The 24,351-nt window shown below is 39.8% G+C and overlaps 3 protein-coding genes across 4 annotated transcripts; 1 reads left to right on the forward strand and 2 right to left on the reverse strand.

Annotated features, from left to right (window-relative positions):
* Window positions 1–302: 302 nt before the first annotated feature.
* On the reverse strand, window positions 303–5,195 carry ppa2 (inorganic pyrophosphatase 2). Its single transcript, XM_058639554.1, has 12 exons — window positions 4,937–5,195; window positions 3,259–3,323; window positions 3,122–3,166; window positions 2,970–3,023; window positions 2,687–2,806; window positions 2,089–2,175; window positions 1,827–1,953; window positions 1,354–1,481; window positions 1,142–1,227; window positions 964–1,033; window positions 819–858; window positions 303–737 (listed from the first exon to the last, which is right to left on the reverse strand). The coding sequence occupies exons 1-12, from the start codon at window positions 5,133–5,135 to the stop codon at window positions 715–717; spliced, it is 1,044 nt and encodes a 347-aa protein (XP_058495537.1). The 5' UTR covers window positions 5,136–5,195; the 3' UTR covers window positions 303–714.
* Window positions 5,196–7,631: 2,436 nt separating this feature from the next.
* arhgef38 (Rho guanine nucleotide exchange factor (GEF) 38) lies at window positions 7,632–20,249 on the forward strand. The gene is made up of 14 exons (XM_058641362.1): window positions 7,632–8,204; window positions 12,637–12,821; window positions 13,626–13,743; window positions 13,846–13,993; window positions 14,101–14,118; window positions 14,230–14,429; window positions 14,554–14,687; window positions 14,853–14,957; window positions 15,089–15,208; window positions 15,710–16,078; window positions 16,170–16,307; window positions 16,545–16,746; window positions 18,929–19,242; window positions 19,619–20,249. The coding sequence occupies exons 1-14, from the start codon at window positions 7,988–7,990 to the stop codon at window positions 19,799–19,801; spliced, it is 2,451 nt and encodes an 816-aa protein (XP_058497345.1). The 5' UTR covers window positions 7,632–7,987; the 3' UTR covers window positions 19,802–20,249.
* Window positions 20,250–20,458: 209 nt separating this feature from the next.
* ints12 (integrator complex subunit 12) lies at window positions 20,459–24,216 on the reverse strand. 2 transcript variants are annotated; one of them, XM_058641363.1, is made up of 7 exons: window positions 24,082–24,216; window positions 23,159–23,322; window positions 22,882–23,031; window positions 22,538–22,719; window positions 22,257–22,416; window positions 21,922–22,065; window positions 20,459–21,249 (listed from the first exon to the last, which is right to left on the reverse strand). In XM_058641363.1, exons 2-7 carry the CDS (start codon window positions 23,312–23,314, stop codon window positions 20,692–20,694), a joined length of 1,350 nt encoding a protein of 449 aa, XP_058497346.1. In that variant the 5' UTR covers window positions 23,315–23,322; window positions 24,082–24,216; the 3' UTR covers window positions 20,459–20,691. The 2 variants fall into 2 exon arrangements, with proteins under 2 accessions (XP_058497346.1, XP_058497347.1); XM_058641364.1 differs by lacking the exon at window positions 24,082–24,216 and adding an exon at window positions 23,442–23,464.
* Between the last annotated feature and the right edge of the window lie 135 nt (window positions 24,217–24,351).

Raw genomic sequence — 24,351 nt, forward strand, 5'->3', positions numbered from 1 at the left:
CATTTTTATTTTTTTAAGGCTTTCCTAGTTGTTCTGACATTTGGTATGCTACAAAAATTGAATTAAGGATGGGTATTAATACTGTAAGTATTGTAATGTACTGAATGCAGTTTATTTGAAAGCTGTTTATTATATCATTCCTGATATTGCTGAGATGTGGGTGTTTTTTTTTTAATAAAATTTATATTTATTTAAAGCAATCCTATTTGTAACTCCAAGTTATTACCAATATCTAAATGCTGTGCATTACCATCCACATGAAGTGTTATTATAAAAAAGAAAAAACCTGAATGAGATCTGGATGTGTTCCATGGATGTGATTTTATTTTTATTTTTTTATCCAAAGAAGAAAAAATTGTTGCAATTACAACATTACAAACTTAGATTAGAATGGCCTCCTCAAGTCTGGACCTGTACACTGGCCACAAAAGTACTGAAATGCATATAAATCAGAATTTTACAATTTAAAATAAAATGAAAAAAAAGAGACCAATACTTTTGGCGTTAACCTCCAAATTATAATAGATGGATGGATGTCCATCTGACATGACACTGATTCTGGTTCATTACTCAGCATTACAAATATAAAGATCTTCCCTTGCCTATTATTGTCATGACTGTATAGGCTAAAATGTAAAATGACCAAAAACAACCAAACATAAACTTGAAACAGCAAAGACGTCTTTGTTGGTTTCCATTGTGTCTTCGAAGTGTTCAGACAAAATGCCACTTGTCCACTGTACAAGGAAAGAATGACATTAAATATAAACAACAAACCATATCATTCATTTTGTGTCAAACAGACATTAGTGGCTTACGTTCTGGAGACACAGGAACTGGACTCCCACATGCTGGGGCCTGAGGAGTCACAAAACACATGTGAAAGTTACCAAATCTAACCTTCATACGTTGTATATGCCATTGTTGTGTTTGTTGTCATCAACAGGACATGGAAGCTCTCACCGTCTGGACGACGTCTCTTGCCTCATCAGCACTACATCTCAAAGGACTCTCATGGCAAGTAATGTTTTTACTGAAGTAAAATAAGAAAGTCAGTACTGTATTATTATTATTTTTTTATTTACAATTGCATATGTCTGCTATACATTTACACTGCAGATGTGTTACTCCACCCCCTTACCATTCAATCCCTTCACAATTCGTCTGCTTCTGCAATAGCGCCCTCCAGTGTTCATGGGTGGATTTGATAATCTCAGCTGCAAAGTCCTAAATAAATGACAAAGGACACCAGAGAACACAAATCTATGTCAGCCAAGTGAATTTAAGTGATTACAACCACAGTGGACTGTTGTGCTTCATCTTTGTCATGTGGCATTACAATAGTCTCAGTACCTTGTCTTTGAACTGTCCGTTGAATCCAAACTGGTTCTCAGGCTTTCCATCAGGCACCTTATATTTCCTAAACCAGTCAACTGTGGCCTCTAAATGACCAGGTCGGCTCTTGCGGACGTCCCCTATGTCTGAAGAAACAGTGGTGACAGGGTTTGGACATTGTTTGGTGTCACTGAAATATCTGTGGGGAATTTACACTTATATGTACAGGATTATATAGCAAATTACGTATAAATATTTATGCTTGAGCAGATATGTTTTGTGACCCATTATAAATGCAACACAGCTCTATTAAAAACAACATTTTGATCTGTTGCCGCTGATCAAAACCAAACCCAGACAATAAATAAATGAAGAAAGGCCCAAAAACAAACAAAATACAGATGAAAACGCAAATGTCCACTTTTGGTTTTCTGATTTTAGGCTTTCACAGGAAACAAAACGATAATAACTATATTTATGGTCACACTCACTATTCAACTTTTTGGCGTCTGGGTCATTAGCGTTGATAGCGATGACCTTCCAGTCCATTTCTCCCTCATCAATCATTGCCAAGATGCCAAGCACTTTAACTTGGATCACCTGACCTGGATAACACACCTGCACAGGCCAAAAAAAGGCCAAATGCAAATAATCAACCACACATCATTGATACTTTCGGATAAAAAAACAGCACAATCTTGAGCAAATTCTGAAATGATCTCAAATGATTTCAAAAACTGATTTCATTCTTACCTGGGAGCCAATTTCACAAACATCAATGGGATCGTTATCGCCGCAACACTTAGTTTCTGTGTCCGTGTGTTTCGGGTCCTCCCATGTCTTTTTGTTCAGTTCAAAAAGTTGCAAGAAATTTATTTTTCATGACAAGCAATTAAACATTCTGACATTCTGAGTCTGATCATGGTCCAATATACTCAAGTTTAAAGACAAAGGATTATGAATAATGAAAGTTCTGCATTGGTATTTTGTTGTTTTCAAGCTTTTGCTGCAACAATATGCAACATTTTTTACCTTAAAGTAATTTCAAAATCATTTTTGATGGGTCGTAGAACTGTGCCTCTTTTTATTCCAACACTTTACCACGAACCTCTGTCACAACTCACAACAAACATGGACCTTTCATGTTTGATACTACTGTATGGAAGGAACACAGAACTGTAACTTTATATAGTCGGCAAAACAAGCTGCCAGAATCAGGCGCAGTAAGTCTGACGCTGAAGTGACGGTCAGATAAAAAGACACACAAGTCGCGGAAATCCCACTTTCCCTGTGTTGTGTTCACATTCGGCAAAATTGACATATAAATAGTGTTGGGTCCGGTTTTCCTCACCTGTGGCAGAGCCCCGTAATTCCAAATGTAACCTTTATGGGGAAAGACGTTGGCAACGTATCTAAGTTTCCCTTTCTTCACATCCTGTTTGATTGGATTCAGCGGCTCCTTTGTTGCAATCTGAAAAACCAAAGAAAGCATAAAAGTTATACATGTTAATCTTAAATAAAACAGCTTCTGAACTAGAAATACACCTGAAAAATATCAGCGCATCACATTTAAATAAGTAAAGTAAAAGTCAGAGGTAGAAGTGGTTTATATCTATATTAACCCCTTTATTTACCTCCAGTTTAGCATTTGACCATCGGGGAACCTCCACAACCATGTTATACAGCACCTGAAAGTTAAGAAGACAACATTCATGTAATCTCTGTTTATACTAGGGACATAAAAAACACAGATGACATAACATGTATGAATGTGGAAATAAAAAACCTCATTCTCATCGTTCTTGGGTTTTTTGGCCGGCACATCATTTTCCTGTCGAAACAAAGAAAAACAAGGTTTCAGTTTGACTGTTGTGTTCATGTGGTTTATTAATAGCTGATGTCATTACTTATTCACAGACTCACCTGCTCTGTCTCTGCTATTAGTGGGATGTCATGGAAAGGAGAAATGTATTTCCCTTCTGAGGTTTCTAAGAAAAACCAGAGTGAGGAAATTAAAAACAAATTAAAAAAAACATTCATGCACAAATATACAGTAGGGAAAGTGCAGGGGTTTGTTTAAATATCAGTAAAATGAACCACAACCAAGCAGCTTCATATCTGGTCAGAATACTTTCTAGTGTTCTAGTGTAAGAATTTTAAGAATTAAGGGCATATTATCTACATGTGTTTCTTAACATTGAAAAAAAAAATTGTTCAGATTTTGATTTAAGCCTAAAATTAATGTTCTAAACCAGTGGTTCTCAAACTTTTTATACGTTAAAATACAGTGGAGTAAACAGGCCGACGCAAAGTCAGCTGCGGACTTTTCACAGGAGGCAGATTTAATCCCAAGGAGATCATTTGCTCTCTCATCATCCTCCTCTTCCTCCTCCTCCTTCTACATACCCTGGATTACACAGTAGAACAGTATTTCTGATTTCCCTCCAAGTACCACCAGAGGAAGCTCCACAGTTTGAGAACCATGGTTCTTAACAATCCTAAATAAGCATTGGTTGATTTTGTCATACAACAACATGTCAAGTTAAGGAAATGCATTGTTAACAGTAGAGATGAGAGACATCTTAACTTGGTCTACTTGCGAGCTTCTTTTTTCCTCCATGGAGGAGTTTGCAGTTAATGTCACTGAAATGGCTCAGAGTGATGAAGATGCAAATCCCCCACTGTTTTTTCTTCTTCAGATTTTAAGGAGAAAATAATCAATTGATTATTCAGGGATATGATAAGAAAAGTAGCAGATACTTGTGTGATGAAGGTTGACACTTTTAATGAGCTACTGATACTGAAATCCAACAAAGTTGTCCACTGCTGGAGTTGGAGATTACGTAACAGCACCCTGGGCAGGCCACCAGCCCTTGGTTAATCAACATTTTATTATTAATTGATTAATAAATAAATTGTTTAATCGATTTGAGTGGGTTTTTTTCAAGAATTAAAACAAGTTTTCTGATTTCTTAGTGTCTCAAGTGTGAATATTTTCTGGTTTCTTTGCTCCATGTAACAAAGAAATCAATAAAACTGTATCATTTTGGTTAATGGACAAAACAAGACATTTAATTTCCAGGTTTGAGAAACACTGATCGACATTTTTCAACATTTTCTGACATTAAAATCAAGAATATAATCGACTGATTATTTTGTTTATGAAAATAATCGTAAATTGCAGCTTAAATTAAATTAAATTAAATATTATGGGGAGTAGTTCTGCTGAGGATTTGGAACATCCAAATAATAATTAAATAATGAATTAAATATTCAAGTTAAGTTAATAATGTGGTGGCGGCTGCATGCAAAATGCATATATTTAGAGTTGTACTTAGACCTGACGTTTGTTTATATACCACGTCAGGTTGTTTATATTTCAAACAGCAGATTTAGCTGAATTTTTACTACTGCTAATGGTGTGTGCGCGTGCGTGCGTATGTGTGTGTGTGTGTGCGTGAGTCCCACGTGACCTCCCACCACACTGTTAACCTCAGACTGACAGCTCTGCCGTTCAACGGTGACCCGGAGGTGACCTGACAAACACTGAACCACAACACCAGACGTTTTTAATATGAGATGCAGTGACAACATAACTTACTAAAGTATATCCGGTAGTCGGAAGAATTCGGTCGTCCTCTCTCTTCCGTGTGAAAGGGCATCGTTTGTCTTAAGTAAAACTGTTGAGCTGCAGCAGCTGTTTGTGTCACGACTTTACTTCTAGAAGCAGAAAATGAGCCGAAGACTTTCACCAGGCAGCCGAGCGAGGAGCGCAGCAGGAACGGTCTCATTATGGACATTTGTTCCCCGGTTCCTGCTTCCCGTCCGCCACCTCCGCCACATCCAGGACCGTGAAGTCTGCCATCGTGAAACTGGCACTTCCGGTACATTGATTTCAAAATAAAACCGGACACAATGGCGAACGAAAAATTATCATTACCAATAATTATAATATATCATGATACATTATTATTACTATAACTGTTACTATTATTAATCTGAGTCATTGTCAAGACACATGTTTATCTTTGATTTCTTTCTGAAATCACCTTTTCTCTGTTTTATGATGCTTTTGCAATTTGTGATTATGCATTTCCCTTTCTTTAGTATATACATATGTATAGCACATTCACAGGCAACAGGAGTGAGTCTTTCATTCAGTGTGAGAATAATGGTCATTTTGGCATGATGTAACTTCTACTCCAGTTTTGTCTATTAAATTATGGAATATATTCACTTTTATCATAATTAGGGCTGTAACTGATTTTCATTAGTGATTAATCTGTTGATTATTTTCTCAGTTAATTGAGTAATAGTTTGGCCCATAAAATGTCAGGAAATGTTGATCATTGTTTCTTAAACCTGGGAATTATCGAATGTCTTTTTTAATGATTTATTTGTTATTTGGCGCAAAGAACCCAGAACATATTAATTTTTAATAAGCTGGATAATCAGAAAACAGATTTAACGACTAATTGATGATTCATTTAGTCATGGATTATTAATTGTTTCACTCTTAATCACAAGTGGTCAATAGCGCTACAAACCTAGAGGTGTATTAAAAGTGATCAATAAGAATTATATGGTCTATGTTTTATGTTCCTATTTTGTATTCCATGTAGTGAATGTTGCTGTGACGCTTTTTTAGACACAAAAAAATGAACTACTTTCCTTTTATTTTGACGACAAAAACATAGCACACATTAACTGTTGTCATTGTAGCTTGACACTACTTTCATGGCATGCCTATGGACCATGAGCAGTGGCTTTGTTTTACTGCCACCTTGCTGTTATCCCCGGACTTACACTCACATCCAAGTGGCAACATAGTTTGTGCATAACTGACAAGAACATGTATTCTCAAGAATTGTCTTTTTTTTTTTTTACCTTAACAACCACCACACACACACACACACCATTTTGTTTTGACAACCTGAAGTTAATGGATTTCATGGTGATAATATTCACAAATACAGAGATCAAAGTCTGCATGTGTCCATTGTGCCGCGAACAAACAAACACTCCTCCAGTCGCCTTGCTGTCTCGCTTTTATTGTCCCATAGGTTGATCTCTGTTCAAACAAATGATACACTATGGGCTGCCACGAAAAGCTGGTTCATGATCTGTGAAGAAGTGAATGCCTTTGCTTTTAAACTATTACTGCGCACAAAATCATAATAATTGTACAATGGGTGTCTCAGCTATCAGTTTTTGGTTTTGATGACATTTTTATGTGATAAGTTGGATTTCAATCATCCGTTTCAGGTAGTCAACAGCCAAAGATACACAGTTTATAGTCAGATACTCACTCATTCATTCTTTTCTCCACTTATTTGTCAATCGTTATTTGTCATCTGAAGTGGAACAACTATTTTAACACTTGTTTGAGGATATTTGTCTGTGCTTCTACCTCAGAATACTTTGAATTAATTTGTTTTTAACATGCGTTTTCCTCCTTTTTGTTTCAGGAAGTTGTTTTTTTTCCCCCTGCGGGTAATTCTATTCAATTGCTGAGCAGGTCAAGATGTCCACACCCTGAGTGACACGATGATGTCATTTACATGCCCTCAGGCCTGAAAACAATTCATGCTGCCATGATGACAGCATACAGGAGATGTTTACACATTTGCATGTTTGTACAGAACGTGGGATTCTTTGGAACTTGCTCTGCCAAGTGGAATTACAATAAAAGAATCAACAATAATATAAATAATATTGTTAATAATACCTTTTCTTATTTACATGTACATAGAGGAGGGATAACAATCACAATACCATTCATTCTTGTGCTGATGACGAGCTGATATGTCGCTGTGAAGCGTGTGTGCGTGTAGAGAAGTGAAACAGGTGTGTAATGAGCCATCATTACCTGTGTGGGGAGGAAATGCATCCATTCATTGTTCTGCTGAGGACACACAGTATCTGGTTGCTATGGCCAGAAATCATAGTGACAGCACGAGTGTGTTGGTGAATTACCCGTCAAACTAGTCCATGTAATAGAACAATAATACAGTACATTCATAGTTTGATATAAAGGAAACAGCCCACAAACTAAAATGTAGTTATGAGTTTGTGTATCCTGACACAAAAATGTGACAAATCACCAAAATGAACATGTCAATATCAAAGTACATACAGCCTGACTCATTGTTTAATTTGACTAAAGTTGGAGGGTTCACTGAAATTTTACATATTCATTATAATGTGAATTAACTGCAACACTCTGAATTGCAGTGTAATTTACTGTTTACCCATGCAGAGGCCATTTACATAAATACTTCCTTGTCAAATGGTACACTGTGTGTTTGTAAAGGCTCGTGTCAAATGTGTCTAAAGCACAAAAACTTTAGCCTGTGGCTGTTGCTTGCTCTGCAAACCTTCGAGGGAAAGTGAGGTGATCTACTTTCTCTCCCTGGATGGAAATAAAGGTCTGAAGGGAAGAAGCATAGCACAGCAGTGGAGAGGTGGGGCCACATAGCTCCAATGACAGGTAGACACAGGGAGGAGTTACATTACCTGGGTTGAGCAGGCAGTCAGTGCACAGTGAGGAGTACACCTGTTGCTTTTTCTCTCTCTGCCTCTTTCCCTTTTCCTGTCCCCAGTCTCTTCTCCTGACTGATCTGCAGCCACAAAGGTAGCTGACGGCCTCACTATGAATCCCAGTGAGGCCGGCGGGAGTGAGAAGGAGAGGGAAAAGGAGAAGGACAAGGTGATAAAGAGGAGGAACCGGCCTGTGTTCCTGCGTTACCTGGAAAGGAGGAGGACGGACACTATTGTGGCTCAGGACATGGCCAAAGGTGACATCAACCTGGGGACACTAGTGAGGAGGAGTCAGTCTGACAAGACGGAGTACAGCGCCAAACTTAAAGGTATATATGCCCTAATGACCTCCCCGAGGGTCAACACTATGACAACAATCTACACAGACACAAGCCAACACTTAGTCTGACAACTCTTTACATGGAGAAACATGCTCATTAAACACCGTCATAAGTGACATATGAGAAGAATGCGTCTGTATGAGAGCGACTGTAACAACATAAATGTCAGTGTACAGTGAACACATACACATAAGGTATGCACTGCTGCACAGCTCTTGATACCCTGCACCTGTTGCGTTACCATGTGTTGAGCAGGAGAAATTCCCAGAGGGATGAGGGCACATATGCAAACTGTGCTCCAAACTCAGGCACAGAGGAGTGGCTTTAAAAGTGTTCCTGACCAGCTAGTAAACAAGACCTGACACCAGTGACGTACATGGAAAGACCTTATATGTTGACTTATATACTTATTTAATCATCAACCCTCGTGTGTGTTGACACATTTCAGTTACGGTGTGTTTTTCGTTCTTTGTAACAGTTAAACACACTTTTATTTCACACATCTGGGATTGAACGTGTATGCGGCTGGACGTTACCTCATCACAGCAGCTGACACAGTCTTTTCTTGCATGTCCACGTTTCAGAGGAAAAAAAAAACAAAAAAAAAAACAGGCCTGTCCTGAGTGCAGTCAGTGACAGGGAATGCTGCGCTGCAGGCTGAATGACTGACACTACTGTGCCAGCTGAGGATTAGTAGCAATGATTAGATAAAATATGAAGTTTTTCCTGAGTCACTTGTTCCTAAATCTTCCAAAGAACAAAAGAAAGAAATGCCAAAAATGAAGGTCACATGGTGTATTGACCAAATAATCTATCACAAACACTTTGCCTTATCAGCAGTTGCCCTGTTTACCTGAAATAGAGACACTCTCTACTACTTTGCACTTTCTGTTTTCTTTAACTACAGCGCCTGCATCATGACAGACAGGCTTGTTTTCAGGAAAACAACCCGGTGTTTTTTTTTCTCCCACCCTCTTTGACTTGATCCTCACACCTAACAAGCACTCTTACGTACCTTATTTACAGTGGTATTACCCTTGCAAATATTGGCCGAAGGATGGTTTCACTGAAAGAGGAATCATGTGATGCACTGCTTGAATAATTGTCTTGATCTTTGATCACTTCTAAAATCTGTACTGATTTGGATAATCTGCCATCTCGGCCAGAGGATGAGTCTTGTGGCAGACGTAGCAAAAGCCTGGAGCTAAAACATGTTTTTTTTTTTATTTAAAATAAGTCACTTATTTTAATTTAGTATATAAAATAAGTAAAAATAATAATATAATGGGCACCATGCTTAGAAATGGTTGTCAATTGGAAACATCAGTTGATAATTAATAATAAGATTAAACAATATGTGGATGACTCATCAATTTAAACAAAACAAAACAAGATGAAGTTCCAATCTGGAGCAGATATAACAGGCCTCACACCTGACGAGCCATATTTTTACATTTACAGTGTTATTACCATTGCAAATATTGACAGAACGATGACTTCACTGAAAGAGGAAACATGTGACCCGCTGCTTGACAGCCAGTTATCTGCTTGTCAGACTGGTTGGTCGAGCCACACAGAGCCATGGTTACATGATGTCACTGTGTCTAATTATTTACAGCAGTACAACCAAATATAATAAGTTCTGACAATGATTTACCGGAACAATACAATACAAATATACACGTGTTTTAATCATTCATGGAGCAGGTCATTTATGATGTTTTTATTACAAATCTGTTCAAACTTGAAGAGCTTTTTGAAGGCAGTAGAGTTGAGGTTCGATATGGGTTGTATATGATATTTTATATTGGCCACTTTATTAGGTACACAGGACAAAACAGTGGCACCTGGTGTGTTCTGCTGCTGCTGCTCTAGCCCATCTGTCCAACATGGGTTCTACATCTTGTGGTTTAAGTGATGGTTGTAATGAGGGGTTAACTGAGTTACAGAAATGAGTACTTTTGTCTGACTGGTTTCCTTTTTGTAATTATTCTTAATATCCACATTTTACTTCCAAAACTGTTCCCAGCTTTGCTATGTGGCAAAGTCTAACATATTGTTCTCCTCCATGGTGATATGTGATACTCCATGCCTTGTTTTCTCTTCTGGGCCTGGCTGTTGGATCCCTTTCACTGGGCTGAACACTGAAAAGCCCTGTATCCCCTTACATGGGAACTCCTCATAGTATGAGACCTGTTGCTGCTACAGCAGTCTAAATTTTATTGGAAATAAATATAATTATAAATATATACATTTATAAATTTAATTTGTCGGTAAGTCAGTATATGGAGATATATATGGAATGTTTTCAAGGGCAGTTTAGAATGGGACAAATTAAAGCAAACTAATGCGAATGACAGTTCTTCTAAAAAGATATTGCACTATGGCAAGTATGTATAACACTGATAAGTGGTGATTTAGGAAAAGAGTTGAAACCAGATTCAAATGGAATAGCAGGATACTTCATCTGATCCCACGTTTTTAAGCAGACTTCTCTCACGGGTGGAGGTTTTCACAGATTCCGGGGTCTCTTTTCATGGTGAAAGCCCACACTTGACACGTGACACTTGATCATCATGTTGAAATGTGAAAGAATTTTTTTTCCCCACCTTTTTTAAAAGAATATTTCTATGGCGTTTTTTTGTTTGGTTTTTTGATGATGAGTTTGCTGAAATTCAAGAAAATGTTTTCCCTCTGTGAAAATGTAGCAGGACTCTAATCTCTCTGTCCACTGAGTTTATCAGACATGCTTTTTTTATCATGAGGTGAGACCAGACACATATCCAGTTTAGATTTGGTAAAAATCAGCAGGGTTCAAACAACCTCAGCTCATAGACTTACTGTAAATTTATTGTACATTTATTCATAAAGTAACAGGAAGATACAAAACATGAACAAAGTATTCCAACCCTTCAATTTCAATCTGAAAACCTGTGATGGAACATGGTTGAAGCAGGTCACAGAGTTAGTGTGGAGTGGAACTAAAAAGCATTTGGTGATGCACATGGAGCTGGTGGAAGAAAGCCATAATTGGGGACTTCACTGTTGCCGGATGCCTTAGATGAAAAAAGCTTGATTTCACAACTGTTCCAATCTGTTTATCAAGTTTAAAATTGTGAAAAAATCTATTTTCATGTTTGTAACAATACATTTTAGGACAGGTGAAGGATGAGGACAGGTGAATGATGATGAGTGAGGACAGGTGAATGATGATGACAGGTGAATGGCAAGGACAGGTGAATGATGATGAGGACAGGTGAAGGATGATGAGGACAGGTGAAGGATGAGGACAGGTGAATGATGATGATAAGTGAATGGCAAGGACAGGTGAATGATGATGACCGGTGAATGGCAAGGACAGGTGAATGATGATGAATGATGATGACCGGTGAATGGCAATGACAGGTGAATGATGATGAGGACAGGTGAATTGGAACTAATTAAGGTCCCTGAGTGAGTGACCTTTGACCCATTTTGATTGATACATTATGTGTTTACATATTTAATTTTGTCAGCACTAAACAATTCATGTGAGATTTGTGTCCCCAAGAAAGACACAAGAAAGAACCATAACCTTGTTAAAGTAAAAGTAAATAAGTAGAATTTACTCAATTTTAAACCAGCTACTCTTTCACTTTAACTTGAGTTCATTTATAGACCAGTTCTTTTACTTGTACTTAGGTAAAAATGTATCAAAATAGTAGTACTTTTACTTGAGTAGAATATTTCACCTGTGGTGAAAGTAAAATCTGTAAGATGGAGTTGTTACTATCACGAGTTTCTTTGTGTGTGCGTTCACTCTGAATGTTTTTTGTTTGCATGTGTGATACGTCAGTGTGTGTGTCCTTGCACACGTAGGTGTGTCACAGCGAGCCCCTCCCATCACACACACTTCCAGTCGGAGCGGATGGAATGCTTGAGCATGCTGAAGCATTACATCATCGTCACAATTTCTTCCGTAACCTGACACAGGCCCAGTGGCCATCCGTCTCACTTCATACACACCCTCACAGCCACCATCCCTCTCGCTGTTCACCTCTCTCTCTCTCTCTCTCTTCCTCTTCCTCAGAGGAGGAAGTGATGCATTGTGTCGATTGAGCAGCAAAGAAGCATCTCTCTTTCCCGAGCAGACGCTCCTGCCTGCCATGCAAAGCACAGAGCAGTCGCAGACTGATTAGGCAGCAGTGCAATAAACAAAAAGACAGAGAGCAATGCACCTGACTGGCATGCCAAGTGTGACCTTTTGGCATTTGAGTGAAAATAATTAAATCACTGTGAAACAGTGCATACACAGATAATTTACCACTGCACCTACGATGACTGTGGCTGACGGAGGCCCCTAAATAGACCTTAAAAATACACCTGAGCCTATTCACATTTTTGTTTATCTAATATTTAATGTCTTTTTTTTTCCTTTCAGAGAAAATGACACCACTGGACCTGTCTGCGCCTCCATCTCCAGCCATCGACCCAGAGGAGGTCCGTTTGAGGAAGATGAAGCGCAGAGCAAAGGTTATTCAGGAGCTTGTGCAGACCGAAAAGGACTTTCTCACAGGCCTGGAGCTGTGCATCAGAGAGGTGGTCCAGCCTCTGCGAAACATGCAGGTACATGACTCATTGTTGTGACTTTTACAAAAAAAAGAAAGAAATTTACCTTGTACGAGAATTCACCCAAACCGACCTATAAATAACTAAATAAACAAACGTCTGCTCCACTAAAAACGTAAGACAAAGGAGTTCACACAATACTGATAGATGCTCAATCCCATAGTTTATTTTTGTTTAAGTAGAGGAGGGAGCTAATGAGGTCTTCAAAGGAGGCAAACAGCTGTGAGATTTTCCCCAGATGGACTGATTTTAAGGAAATGAATGCTGGTGTCAAAAAGACATTTTTTTTTGTTTGTTTGTTTTTGACGTGTCACATTCTTGCATGGGTGTCCTATTTTGCAGAGGGGAGATTTTTACAAGGGTTATGAGCGAGAGGCAGCCAGTCGTGATAACTATAAGAATTTGAGCTCTTGTTTTTGAAGCACAGAGATTCTTGATTTGACCTGCGCGACTATTCCATTTTGCAGTCAGTATCAGTCAGGATTCTACTGCTCAAAAACCCCAGACATTCAGCAGATTGACAGGATGCTTCCCTACACATAGCACTCCCTCAGTCAGGTCTGATAGTATTGCTTGACAGAGCCTGACCAAACAGAGGCAAAATAATATCTTCAACAATAAAACATCTTGAATTAATACAATGAATGTCTTTACATTGTTTTTCCAAGTGGGGAAAGACTGGATTTGTAGATTAACCACACATTATTTTAACAGTAAAATAAATAATTGCTTTAATTTGATTGACATAAAATGGACTGTTTGTACATTTAAACAGTAGGTTTACATTTTATCCTGTGTCAGGTTGTCGATATAGATCGGCTGTTCACCAACACGGAGACAGTGTGTGAGGTCTCTGCAGCTCTCCTTCACAGACTGCAGGAGGCCATGGCTGACTCCGACCCGGAAGCAGTTGTCATAGGTACAATAAATGCCATTTTGACTCAATATTAAAGATGTATTACTGTTGCTGCTCTGGATACTTTTAGACAAATGATCTCATGTGCCCACGTTTTATCTGTAGGAGAAGTATTCATCCAGGCGAAGGCAGCTTTAGAAGATGTATATAAGATTTACTGTTACCATCACGACGATGCCAACATGTCCCTCAAATCATATGAGAAAGATGAGGAAATAAAGCAACATTTCACTACATGTGTATTAGCACTGAAGTAAGTGAAGTCACTTCCTCTAAATCACATCATCGAACACTTCCCTTTCCTTATATTCTAAATTTCTTCTTTGACGGTAACTGTCTTCTTGTTTTTGTTTTCCACAGAAAAATATATGACCAAGAGTAAGTTGGCATTTAAAAAAACGTATCCATGTATGAAGTTACATATGTCAGATTGTTTGTAGATCTCGATGATTGTGTTGATTGAGCAAGTTTTCTTGTGTGTTTTAAAAGAGGGAAACCTAACTTGCTGGACATGGGTTCACTGCTCATCAAACCTGTGCAGAGGATCATGAAGTACCCGCTGCTGCTCGGGGAGCTGTGGCAGGCCACACCTGAAGACCACCCCGACTACTGTCCACTGCAGGAGGCGTTCACTGCTGCCAAGATCATCAATATTAACATCAATGAGTTCAAGAGGCGCAAGGATATCGGTGAGATTTCTTTCTGCCGTACGCTTTAATCACATGCACATCATCTGTTACCTGTGATATTACGTATACATGACATGTTATCTGGCTAAATGATATGAATGTGTTATCTAATTCTCATTGTCAGTTATGAAGTACAAGAGGTCGGAAGATGAGGGCACACTGAGAGGCAAACTGCACAAGTTCAACATACACTCCATCCGGAAGAAAGGTGACAGGTTCGCTGGGTATCTCAAGATCCTCACTGGAGTTGAACCACAGGTAAAATACAATCAATTACAAGGATTGCAATAACATTTCTTAGGCCTAATTACAAATGTGTTAATCATTTATAAATGACTGCATGTTTACAGCCATTAGGGACAGAACGGCAACAATGTAATGTGCATTTAGCTGCTATTTAAACTACATATTTTTCTTCTGTAGGTGAGAGATGAAATATTTGATAAAGAGGAGAAGCTGTTCAGAGGTCTGGAAAAGGCTGTGAGGCAGCTGGTCAAGAATGTTCACTGTTACCTGCAGCACGCTCAGGTGGGTGTTTTTTTTTATTACAGTTGTAAATTAATTTCCAATAATGTAACATTTGTATGTTTATGTTCTGGTTTAATGAGAATGTTGTGTCAAATGTCTTCATTTTGTATCCCTCGTTGTATTTTCTGCAGGAGATGGTGTCTGTAGCTGTCCAGAATGTCCAGGACATGGAGAACATTGTGAAGGATCCAAGTAAAAATGGCACAAATGGATCAATGCACAGTAACGGAAATGACCCCTATAAGCACTTTGTAAGTGCGGCTTTTGTTGTAAAATGGCATAAATTTCATTTGCTGTCTAACTTTGTTCACCCCTCCCTTTCAGTCCAGAATCATCTTCTGTATTAGTGCCACTCCATGCTTTTATTCCTTCCTGACCTTTTATTCAACCTTTCACTTTGTCCACTGTTCTCTGTCAACTGTCCAGTTTTGTTAATCCTCTGCATTAAATCCTGTGGCTCAATTCACATCTTCATTTTCTTATACTGCCGTCTTTGTCTCCGTGGAGTGCACAGGTGCCAATTCTGACATAACTGCACCTCTGAATAAGACTCTTTGTTTCGCACAGCACAGCCCTAAACCAGGAGCCTGTGATGACCTTTACAAATAGACACAGACGTGAAATGCATGTTTTCAGGATTTGAGGGAAGCACAAGAACAGCCATTTTTGCAGGCTTCTTCGTGCTGTGAGCTGAACAACTGGACTTTAAATCCCTTCTCATCTTCTGCCTCTTGATTGGTTTCTTCCCTCAGAAAAACTGTGTGGAGCGCTTGGTCCTCGCCCCCCTCTCCTCTCTGCAGGGCATGTTCACAGCACCACAGAAGCTCATCCAGAAACGCTATGACAAATTGCTGGATTACTGCAGCCGCCTTGAGCGCTCTTCCTCTTTCTCATCCTCCTCATCCACCACCACGTCATCTCCCTCACTGGCGTCGGAGGACCCGTCAGGTCCTGCCAGGAGGGACTATGAGGCTCTCAACGCCATGCTCGTGGAGGAGTTGAACAGGTTCAACATGGCTGCCTATACGATCCTGACCAACTGTGTGCTGTATCTAGTGACCTTACTCAGGGAGCTGATGGACAAAATTCTCCTCCGTGCTCCATCTATACAGCAGCTTCCAGTGAGGACCCTGATCATATTACACGTCATGACACATTTTATTTCAACTCATGGAATACTGAAACTCAGAACTGTTTCATTTGCTTTTCCAGCCTCCGTTATCGAACATCGTTGAAGTGCAGAACAGCATCATGGATGGGCTGAATAACCTGGCCTTTGTCAAAGATAATGCACAGAGGCTAATGGAGCGCAAAGTCAGCTTTGAGAGGCAACGAGACAAGAAAACAACGGTACAAACTGGTTTTTTTCTGTAATATTTTGGTCAATGATCAGTTGTGTAAATAAACTCCACATTGACCCCAGGGTGAGACAAAGATCCCACTTAATATAAAACCTATCTGAACCCGTTCCCACCATCAGTCAGTAGCTGCAAGTCTGACATTTTTTCTGGTATACTCTTTTACATTGATAACCGAAAACAAACAAGCCTGTATATGTGCCCACTCATCATATCAACTCTCCTCCAGGTGATGGAGGTGCAGCATCAAACCGAGGAACAGCGTGCGATGCTGCTGGCAGAGTACCCACCTAACCGTCTGTACCAGCTGAAGAGAAAGTGTAACGGCTGCCAGGAGCAGGACCTCAGTCTGCTGGAGGGGGAGCTGGTGGCTCTGCTGGAGGACACAGACCCATTAGGCAGCAGCAGCCGGTGGCTGGTTCACACTGGAGGCAAGTGTGTGTGTGTGTGTGTGTAAATGAGTAAATTATAAATTAGGACAAAGACCCTCGAGGCAGAGGCGGTTCTGTACGCACACTGTGAATCAAGCTACCCCTCTACTTTACCACAGGTATGGTGAGTATAGGTCTCCTTTAATCCCCCTGCAGAGATGACAGAGGCTGTGTGGACACACAAAAGTTTACTTTCTGACTCTGACTAGTCAGCACACAAGAATCAGTCCCAGGAGCTCTTGTGATATTATGGTTGGCTGCCTCTGGGGAGGGTTGCCTCACAACAGGGCCAACACTGTAACTTGTCTCCATCTCCCCTCTACGTTTCACTGGAGCACCTGAGATCCCACGTCTTGTTTGGCATGAACCACTGTGCGTTGTTGTAAGCAGTGTTACTTAGAGTACAAAGCCGTTTCCTTTGGGTATTCAGAAACAAGGAAGGAGAGATGCTGCTCGTGTGCTGCCGTGTACTCCACAACAACAATTTCTTTTTGATGAGTGCACGGAAGAAAAAGTCTGTGTACATGTTCTTGGTGCGAAGTACATTCTTCACACACTTGTCTTCTCCTCTGGGCTTACACACATTCTCGAGAGGTTGTTGTTCATCCCTCTGTTGATATCCACGGTATGAATATGCTTGCCTCATATTTACACACTCCTCAGGTCACTCAGAGTAACTGGATTTAAGACTGTATATGCAAATACTGAAGCATATGTTGACAGCCTTAGTGTGAGACACGGATCTCGCCCTCATTTTTTATAGGAAGCAGGTTTTTTTTGATAATTAAGAGAAAATGCCCACCAAAGTAGTTTGTTCTGCAATTACTTCACCCTTAAATGTATAATGAGTCAGTTCACTTCAACTACAAAAGACCTTGTTTTTACCAGAGTGGGATATTTAGAGACATTCCCCTCAGGTTTTTCTTAAAGTTTGCCTTTATACCAAAATGGTCTCAGTAGAAAATGTGCTTGTGCTGCTTAAAGACTAGTAAACAGAAGATTCTGCATACTGTCTGAGTGGGTAACTTTTTAAAAATGTCCGCTACATTCAGACCCATTGCCAAATGAGTGCACACAATGCTGATTAAAGCAGAACTAAGCAGGATTTTGACCCTAATTTAACAGCTCGGGAGTCACTGTGATGGTTAAATGTCTCGTTGCTGGGAGATTGGGGTTCGTCTCCACTCCAATACCATCTGTTACCTGAAAACCAGCCTTCCAAGATCAGGGCCGTCAACCCGGAGTCCTTAGAATCAGGAGGTTTTGCAACGTGAATTGCTTCATGACACTATACACGCCAGATATCAGCTATAAGATCAAGGCAGCAATAGCCTTATTTTAGACCTTCATCCTGGCAGAGCTGGTGAAGAACAAGCAGATAAAAAGAAGGTTTGATGAAACACAGAAACATGCTAAACAGAGGGCGACCAGTCTCGACATGATTCGACAACTTGTATTTGTCGTCTCCAGTAAAAACAAATGCACATGGCCAGGAGAGGGAGAGGGGGGTTGTTTACAGTGGTGGCTTTTTTTATATTTACCCAGAAACTGGAGGGGAAACTCCTCGAGTTAAAGGCAAAAAAATCAACCAGACTTGCAACATTCTGCTTTAAATCTATCACCTCTACATGGTTCTCTCTGTTTCTATGGTTTTGCAGTGTCTTTTTTATCATCTGTGCAACAATCCCATGCTGTTAGTGAACATCATGACTACATTACACACGTGTAATTGGACCATGGCTGAATATGCCAAGAAGTGCCTATGAGGCTTGCTGAAGTGGATTCTACTGCTTAAAATAATCATGGACGTTCAGTAGAACTTCAAGTATGATGTAGTCCAATAGTTAAAATGCAAATTCTGCCAGTGGAAGTTTCTTAGATGCAGTCTGGACAAGTAACATTACTTTACAAGACAGATATACAACACAACATTGCATGGCAGAAAGGGAAGAGCTTTTTCCCTCTCTCGCTCTCTCTTTGCAAGAGTGTTTTCTGACAATATTTTGGTAAATTACTCAGAAGTCCACAGTGGCTGATAGAAGTTCGGTTCTGGAGCGTCAAGCGTTCAACCACATTTAAATTTGTAACTGTGTATCAAATTAAAACTGCACTTTCGGTGAACCAAGACTTTGCAAATGAACAATTTGGGCATCCTGACAAAATGTAAATGTGCCACCTTTAGGTACACAAGGCTACGTCTATTCCACATTCCTGAAGCAGTACAATCCACTGAGGGACTCACAGCGAGGAGGCCAGAGGGTCAAAGAGCAGCAGCAGCAGCAGCAGCAGCATCAGCAGCAGCAGCAACACCAGCCGTCTGCCATGGTGGAAGAGGACTTCGATGACATCAGCCTGTTTGTGTCTGGCAGTGGAAGCAGCAGCCTGCGCAGTTTCAACCTCACCACGACAGACAGCAGCTCAACCCTTTCTGGTCTCCAGGGGGAACTAGAGAGCCCAGAAAATATGGAGGACCTAGTGGACACAGAGGCACAGCAGGTGTGTGTGTGTGTGTGTGTGTGTGTTGGTGTGCATGTTCTTGCACCATATGAATGTCACATCAGGTATTATGTTTAGTAAAAATGAATTCAAAAGAAAAAAACTCAGCAGTAATTTAGGAAACAGTTCATGTGAAACAGATTAATAGGATGATTGTGCATGGAACTTGGAACACCTCTGTTCAAGTTTGCAGTATCAAACATTTTGAATAATAATACACACCACATGCACTAATTAACAGTGCCACCTTCTGGATTTACAGGAGAATGCACTCTCACTCCAGTTTTAATGACTTGGGAATGTAAAACACATTTAATATTTAACAACACAGAATTAAACAAAGCTGTTTTTTTTGTGTGTGTGTGTTTGTTTTCAGTTTTATGCCGTCTACGCATTTCAAGCCCGCTGTGACCAGGAGCTGACCTTGCAGGAGTACCAACATGTTCGCATCCTCCAGTTCTGCGACCTGGGAGGCAACAAAGACTGGTGGTTAGCTGAGGCCAATGGACAGAAAGGATATGTGCCTGCCAACTACCTTGGCAGAATGTCCTACGCCTAAAAAGGGGTTTAGATTAAAACAAAACAAACCCCAAAGGAACCAGTGGCATTTCAGACAAAACTATTTACTTTTCAATTCATATTTTAAAAAGCCCTGGATGTAAAACATGTTACATTTCTGCTGGTAAATGTCAAAAGGAAGGATTTTTTGGTGGATCCAGGCTCCCACAGGACTGACATGTAGAGACCCCCACACACACCCGCAGGTATCACTAGATATTATCAGTCTCGGTCTCATACCAAAAGTGTTGATATTGAATTTGCTTTGTTCATAAAAAAACAAGCACTCATCAAATGGACCAGTAATCTGTCGATTAACAATAAAGACAGTGGGAGAATACAGCACACTCTGCTGAGCACTTTTGGACTTCAGTGTTGTTAAGTTCATATTAATAATGAAGTGATTTACAAATGAAGAACATTTTATATATGAAAGGATTTATAAATGACACAGATGTTATATGTGAAATGATTTAAAAATGAAGTATATGTGTTTTATGTAGATGTGAAATGAAGAAATCATTTATATTTGAACAGTTATGTCACATGACTGTATAAACTACAAAAACTACTGTGATTCTGTCTCCCCTTTGTCCTGCAGAATATAATGATTCACATTCTGGGGCACCGCATGCCACAAAGCCAATGATACAAGCACTTTATAAGAGGAGGATTATTTAATAACATTTGTTGATTAAAAAACGACAGTCACTTTTGCAATGTTTATATTTGTTAGAGCAGAACGACACATAGTCCAGCAGCATTTACACAAAGTAAGATTCAAGTATTTGACTGTAAAACAATGTTGTCACCAAATTCACACTTTTGACAGGTTTATTTTCTACTCCCTCAGATCTTCTTCTCCTCTATACCATTTGTTTCCATCGCTACTCATTTCTTCAGTTTCTTTTGCGCCGCTTTCTTCTTTACCAGTTGAAGACGTTTCATAGCATTGAGCTGGGACTCTTGAGAAGTTGGTGCTTTGTCCCCTGCTGCAGCCTTTGACCCATTCCCATTGTTCCCGTTGCCCCCTCCGTTACTGCCCCCGTTTCCCCCTGCACTTGCCTGGGAGCTGCTCGGGGAGCCTCCCCCTGACGAAGCAGAGCCTTTCCCTTGACTTTCACCACTCGAGGAACGGTTAAGTGGCTGCTTACCCAAGGTCAGAGGAGGAGGTTTCTGAGACACCTGGCTGGAGCTGCTTCCATTGCCCCCAGCAGGTACCTTAGCACTCCCAGGTCCTGACTTTGCTCCAGCTAGTCCAGAGAGCCCAACAGGTTTCTGGCTAGAGGGAGCTGCTAAGGTCTTACTGCTTCCACTTGGTCCAGAGGAGCCCAGTTTGGAGCTTGGAGGAAGAGCAGAGCTGGTCTTGGCACCAAATGCAGCCCAGCCTGTGAGACCACTGCTGGAGGAGGAGCTGTTAGTGGTGGGATTGGCTGACGTTGCGGACGCCTGTGTTAAATGAAGAACAGCATAATTATCAGTGCAGCAAAATCTTCAACACATACTGTAATGCTTTGTAGCCACTAGTTCTTTTCTTACAAAAGTTTGGGTTATTGTCGATATAGCCCATTTTCAATTGCCACTGATAACAATGTACAATGAGATTACAGTATTGTTCGAAGGGTTTCTACAGCCTTGGTAATAAAATAGTAAGGTAAAGTAAGGTAAATAGTAAAGTAAAAAAAAAGTAAAGTAAGGACACCAGTCCTTACTTTCTTGACCACAACAGTATTTTAATCCTTTGGGGCAGATCACTGTTTACCTTTGACCTGAATAGCTTCATGTTTATGAACCTACAAGTTACCTGCAAGCCATACAACTCAAAACAAACAAATTAAAGTTACATTCCCATTGTTGTTGGTGTTTACATAATCAAATCACTGTCAAAAAGAAAAATGTTTGCCATCAAAATAACTTCAAGGTGAATACATTTAAAGTACTGGGAAGTTTTTTAGAAAGCCATTCTCTGCACAAATGAAACAGCAGCAGAGGTCAGTGGTCTAAATGAACACTTTCAAATTAATTGTTTATTACGCAGGTTGGCAAAATTAAATCAATATCATCTCCCATGTTTTTAAAATCTCATACACTCTGATGGCAGCTATGAGTTATAACACATACCTTCAGTTCGGTTCTTTTGAAGGCTTGGAAGGTGCTGGCTGTGTCTGGTTTGGATTTCATCTCTGTCTTTTTGACAAGTGTGTCTTTTACAACAGGCGCTGATGACGCAGATCCAGGGGACGGCTTCTGTGGAGGTTTCTGGGCCTAGAGGACAAACCAAAAAGTTTGGATGAGGTGAAGTCACCATGCATGCATGTTTATGAGGGGCTGGTAGAGACATGAATCAGAATCACTGAAATCATTCACAAACTATACTGAAAACCTCACATACAAGTAGAATCATTTTTTTACATGGACAAACTACCAAGCTGATATTAAAAAGTTATTTTCCTCACCATACGTTTCATTTGCCTGGTGCAGCGAGCGCAATACCACACAAGTCTTGGGTCATTCACTTCTTTGTCTGTCACCTGGGGCTTGTGACAGTCCTGGTGGTACAGATTGTGACACTCTTGGCACTCCACCAACTGGTTTCCCATAGTGACCGTCATTTGTCTAAGGTAATTAAAACACACAGCACACCCAAATATATTAACAACTGTACAGGAAAATGTAGCAATGTCCTGAAGCTCATGCAAAATTACATTTAATGTATCTATTAATGATTTACATGTACCTGCAAACAACACAAGCCAAGCCCATTTCCATGGCAAAGTCATCAGCATTGGTCTCATCGTTGTCGTTAACGTTTGACAGGAGGTCTTTACTCGTCTGAACGGTTATTGGAGAAGAGCGATTCTCCTGTTTCTCCAAACGAGGCTTTTTCGGTGGGTCCACGTCAACCAAGTCAATTCTAACCTGTTGTCCAGTAAGAAAGGAGAGGTCAAAATCACTCCCGAGGTTTTCTTGTGTGGTTTTAATTCATTTCGGAACATATTTTTTCTCCTGTTGTACAGTATTTGACCTTACAACTCAGAACTAATTTTATTCTAACAAAAACATTTTAGAAAGATATAGTACCTTCTCAGACGGTCTCTTCTCTGCCTCTTTTTTGCTTTTCTCTGGTTTGATACTGCTGCTGCTGCTGCTGGAGGAAGAAGAATTTGAGGACTTTGAGTCCTGTTTACTTAAGCTCAGTTTTGACACAGACCCCTTGGAAACCTCTATATCCTGAAAAATCATAGTACAAAGTGGTCAGCATTTATTAGCAGAAAATACAAACCAATGACATTGAAAGAGAAAAAGCTAACAAAAAAACAATTTGAAGAGCAAATTAAATATGAGTTGAATTCATTACTTTTTGTGATGAGCGGTAAGATGAGTCACTTCCTCTTGAGAGGGACTCATCTAGTAAAGCTTTGAGTTTATCAACCGAGTCTTTACTCTTGGAGTGCAGGTAACTCAATCCCTTAAGGAAGATGGGATCCAAATCCAAAGTGACAGGTCCAGCCATAGTTTCAACTGTGAATTGGGAAACAATGTGAGCTTGTAACGTTTCAGTTACCACATCATGTAAATACCAGTACCAACACAATTTTGGTTGCTGCAGTTGCTGATTTAGAACTATAAATATACTATACTTGTAAACTAAAAGTTAAAGCTTGCATTTAGACAATAGTGTTCAAACTTCCTCTTCTTCCATTAACTGTCAGCAGATTGTACACTGTGTCCTCCACAGCCAGAAGCTCCCAATCCCATTTTGAAGTAAAAGTTTGAAGTTCTTTAACATCGGTGTTCAGACTTGGGTCAGAATATAAAGGTTAAGTCCTCATATGATCAAAGGAAACTCTTCAAAATAAAGACTCTTTTTCGTTCTAACTGAACTGCAATATGTTGGAATATAAGGCAAAGGGGCAACATGCTGTCTTTCTGTACAGCATCTGCAGAGTCGGGCAAAATTACAGACATGAAGTGGCGATTGAGCAAATTCATGATGATGTCATGTGATGCGGACAAGAAGTTGTCAATACAGAACAAGCTGTCTTTTCAAGGCATCTTTGTTACAATAATGTAGCACCGTTTACATAAAAAACTAAAACAGATACATGACACATTTAGGATGGCTGATTCCATTTTGAAGACTCATAAATGAATACTACAGACGTTACAATTCGGCAAATTAATGAGGACTCATTAAGGACTGTAATGGCAGAGTGGCTAAAGTTATAACACATTTATCAAACATGACAGACGGCTAACTTCAGCCTGTTTTTACATTACCTTCCACTCTGTTGGCGGAAAGAAACGTCCTTTGATGCGATAATTTGTTTTTTTTGAGCAGCACTTCCTGACAAAAGAAAAACAGGCAGCCACAACGGACCTTCGTTTAAGGACCTGTGCAACAGCGATATGTTCCCGGAATACACACACCCGGAACCATGCATAAAATCCATTTTCGCCCACAAGTGTTTTAAATAACGTACTTCATTGAAAATATGAATCGTGTTACACACACATATATATATTGTTTTGTTATTGTATATATATTAT

The sequence above is a fragment of the Solea solea genome, chromosome 10, assembly GCF_958295425.1.
Source record: "Solea solea chromosome 10, fSolSol10.1, whole genome shotgun sequence".
Lineage (NCBI taxonomy): Eukaryota > Metazoa > Chordata > Actinopteri > Pleuronectiformes > Soleidae > Solea > Solea solea.

Excerpts from the sequence above, each read along its gene's own strand:
- arhgef38 (XM_058641362.1), top strand. The coding sequence starts at position 7,988 with ATGAATCCCAGTGAGGCCGGCGGGAGTGAGAAGGAGAGGGAAAAGGAG. Across the intron at positions 8,205-12,636 it reads GTACAGCGCCAAACTTAAAG|AGAAAATGACACCACTGGAC; the intron begins GTATATATGCCC and ends TTTTCCTTTCAG. Across the intron at positions 14,430-14,553 it reads CAAGAGGCGCAAGGATATCG|TTATGAAGTACAAGAGGTCG; the intron begins GTGAGATTTCTT and ends TCTCATTGTCAG.
- ints12 (XM_058641363.1), bottom strand. The coding sequence starts at position 23,314 with ATGGCTGGACCTGTCACTTTGGATTTGGATCCCATCTTCCTTAAGGGA. Across the intron at positions 22,066-22,256 it reads CCAGGCAAATGAAACGTATG|GCCCAGAAACCTCCACAGAA; the intron begins GTGAGGAAAATA and ends TTTGTCCTCTAG. Across the intron at positions 21,250-21,921 it reads TCAAAAGAACCGAACTGAAG|GCGTCCGCAACGTCAGCCAA; the intron begins GTATGTGTTATA and ends CATTTAACACAG.
- ppa2 (XM_058639554.1), bottom strand. The coding sequence starts at position 5,135 with ATGTCCATAATGAGACCGTTCCTGCTGCGCTCCTCGCTCGGCTGCCTG. Across the intron at positions 3,167-3,258 it reads TAATAGCAGAGACAGAGCAG|GAAAATGATGTGCCGGCCAA; the intron begins GTGAGTCTGTGA and ends TTGTTTCGACAG. Across the intron at positions 3,024-3,121 it reads CCAAGAACGATGAGAATGAG|GTGCTGTATAACATGGTTGT; the intron begins GTTTTTTATTTC and ends CTTAACTTTCAG.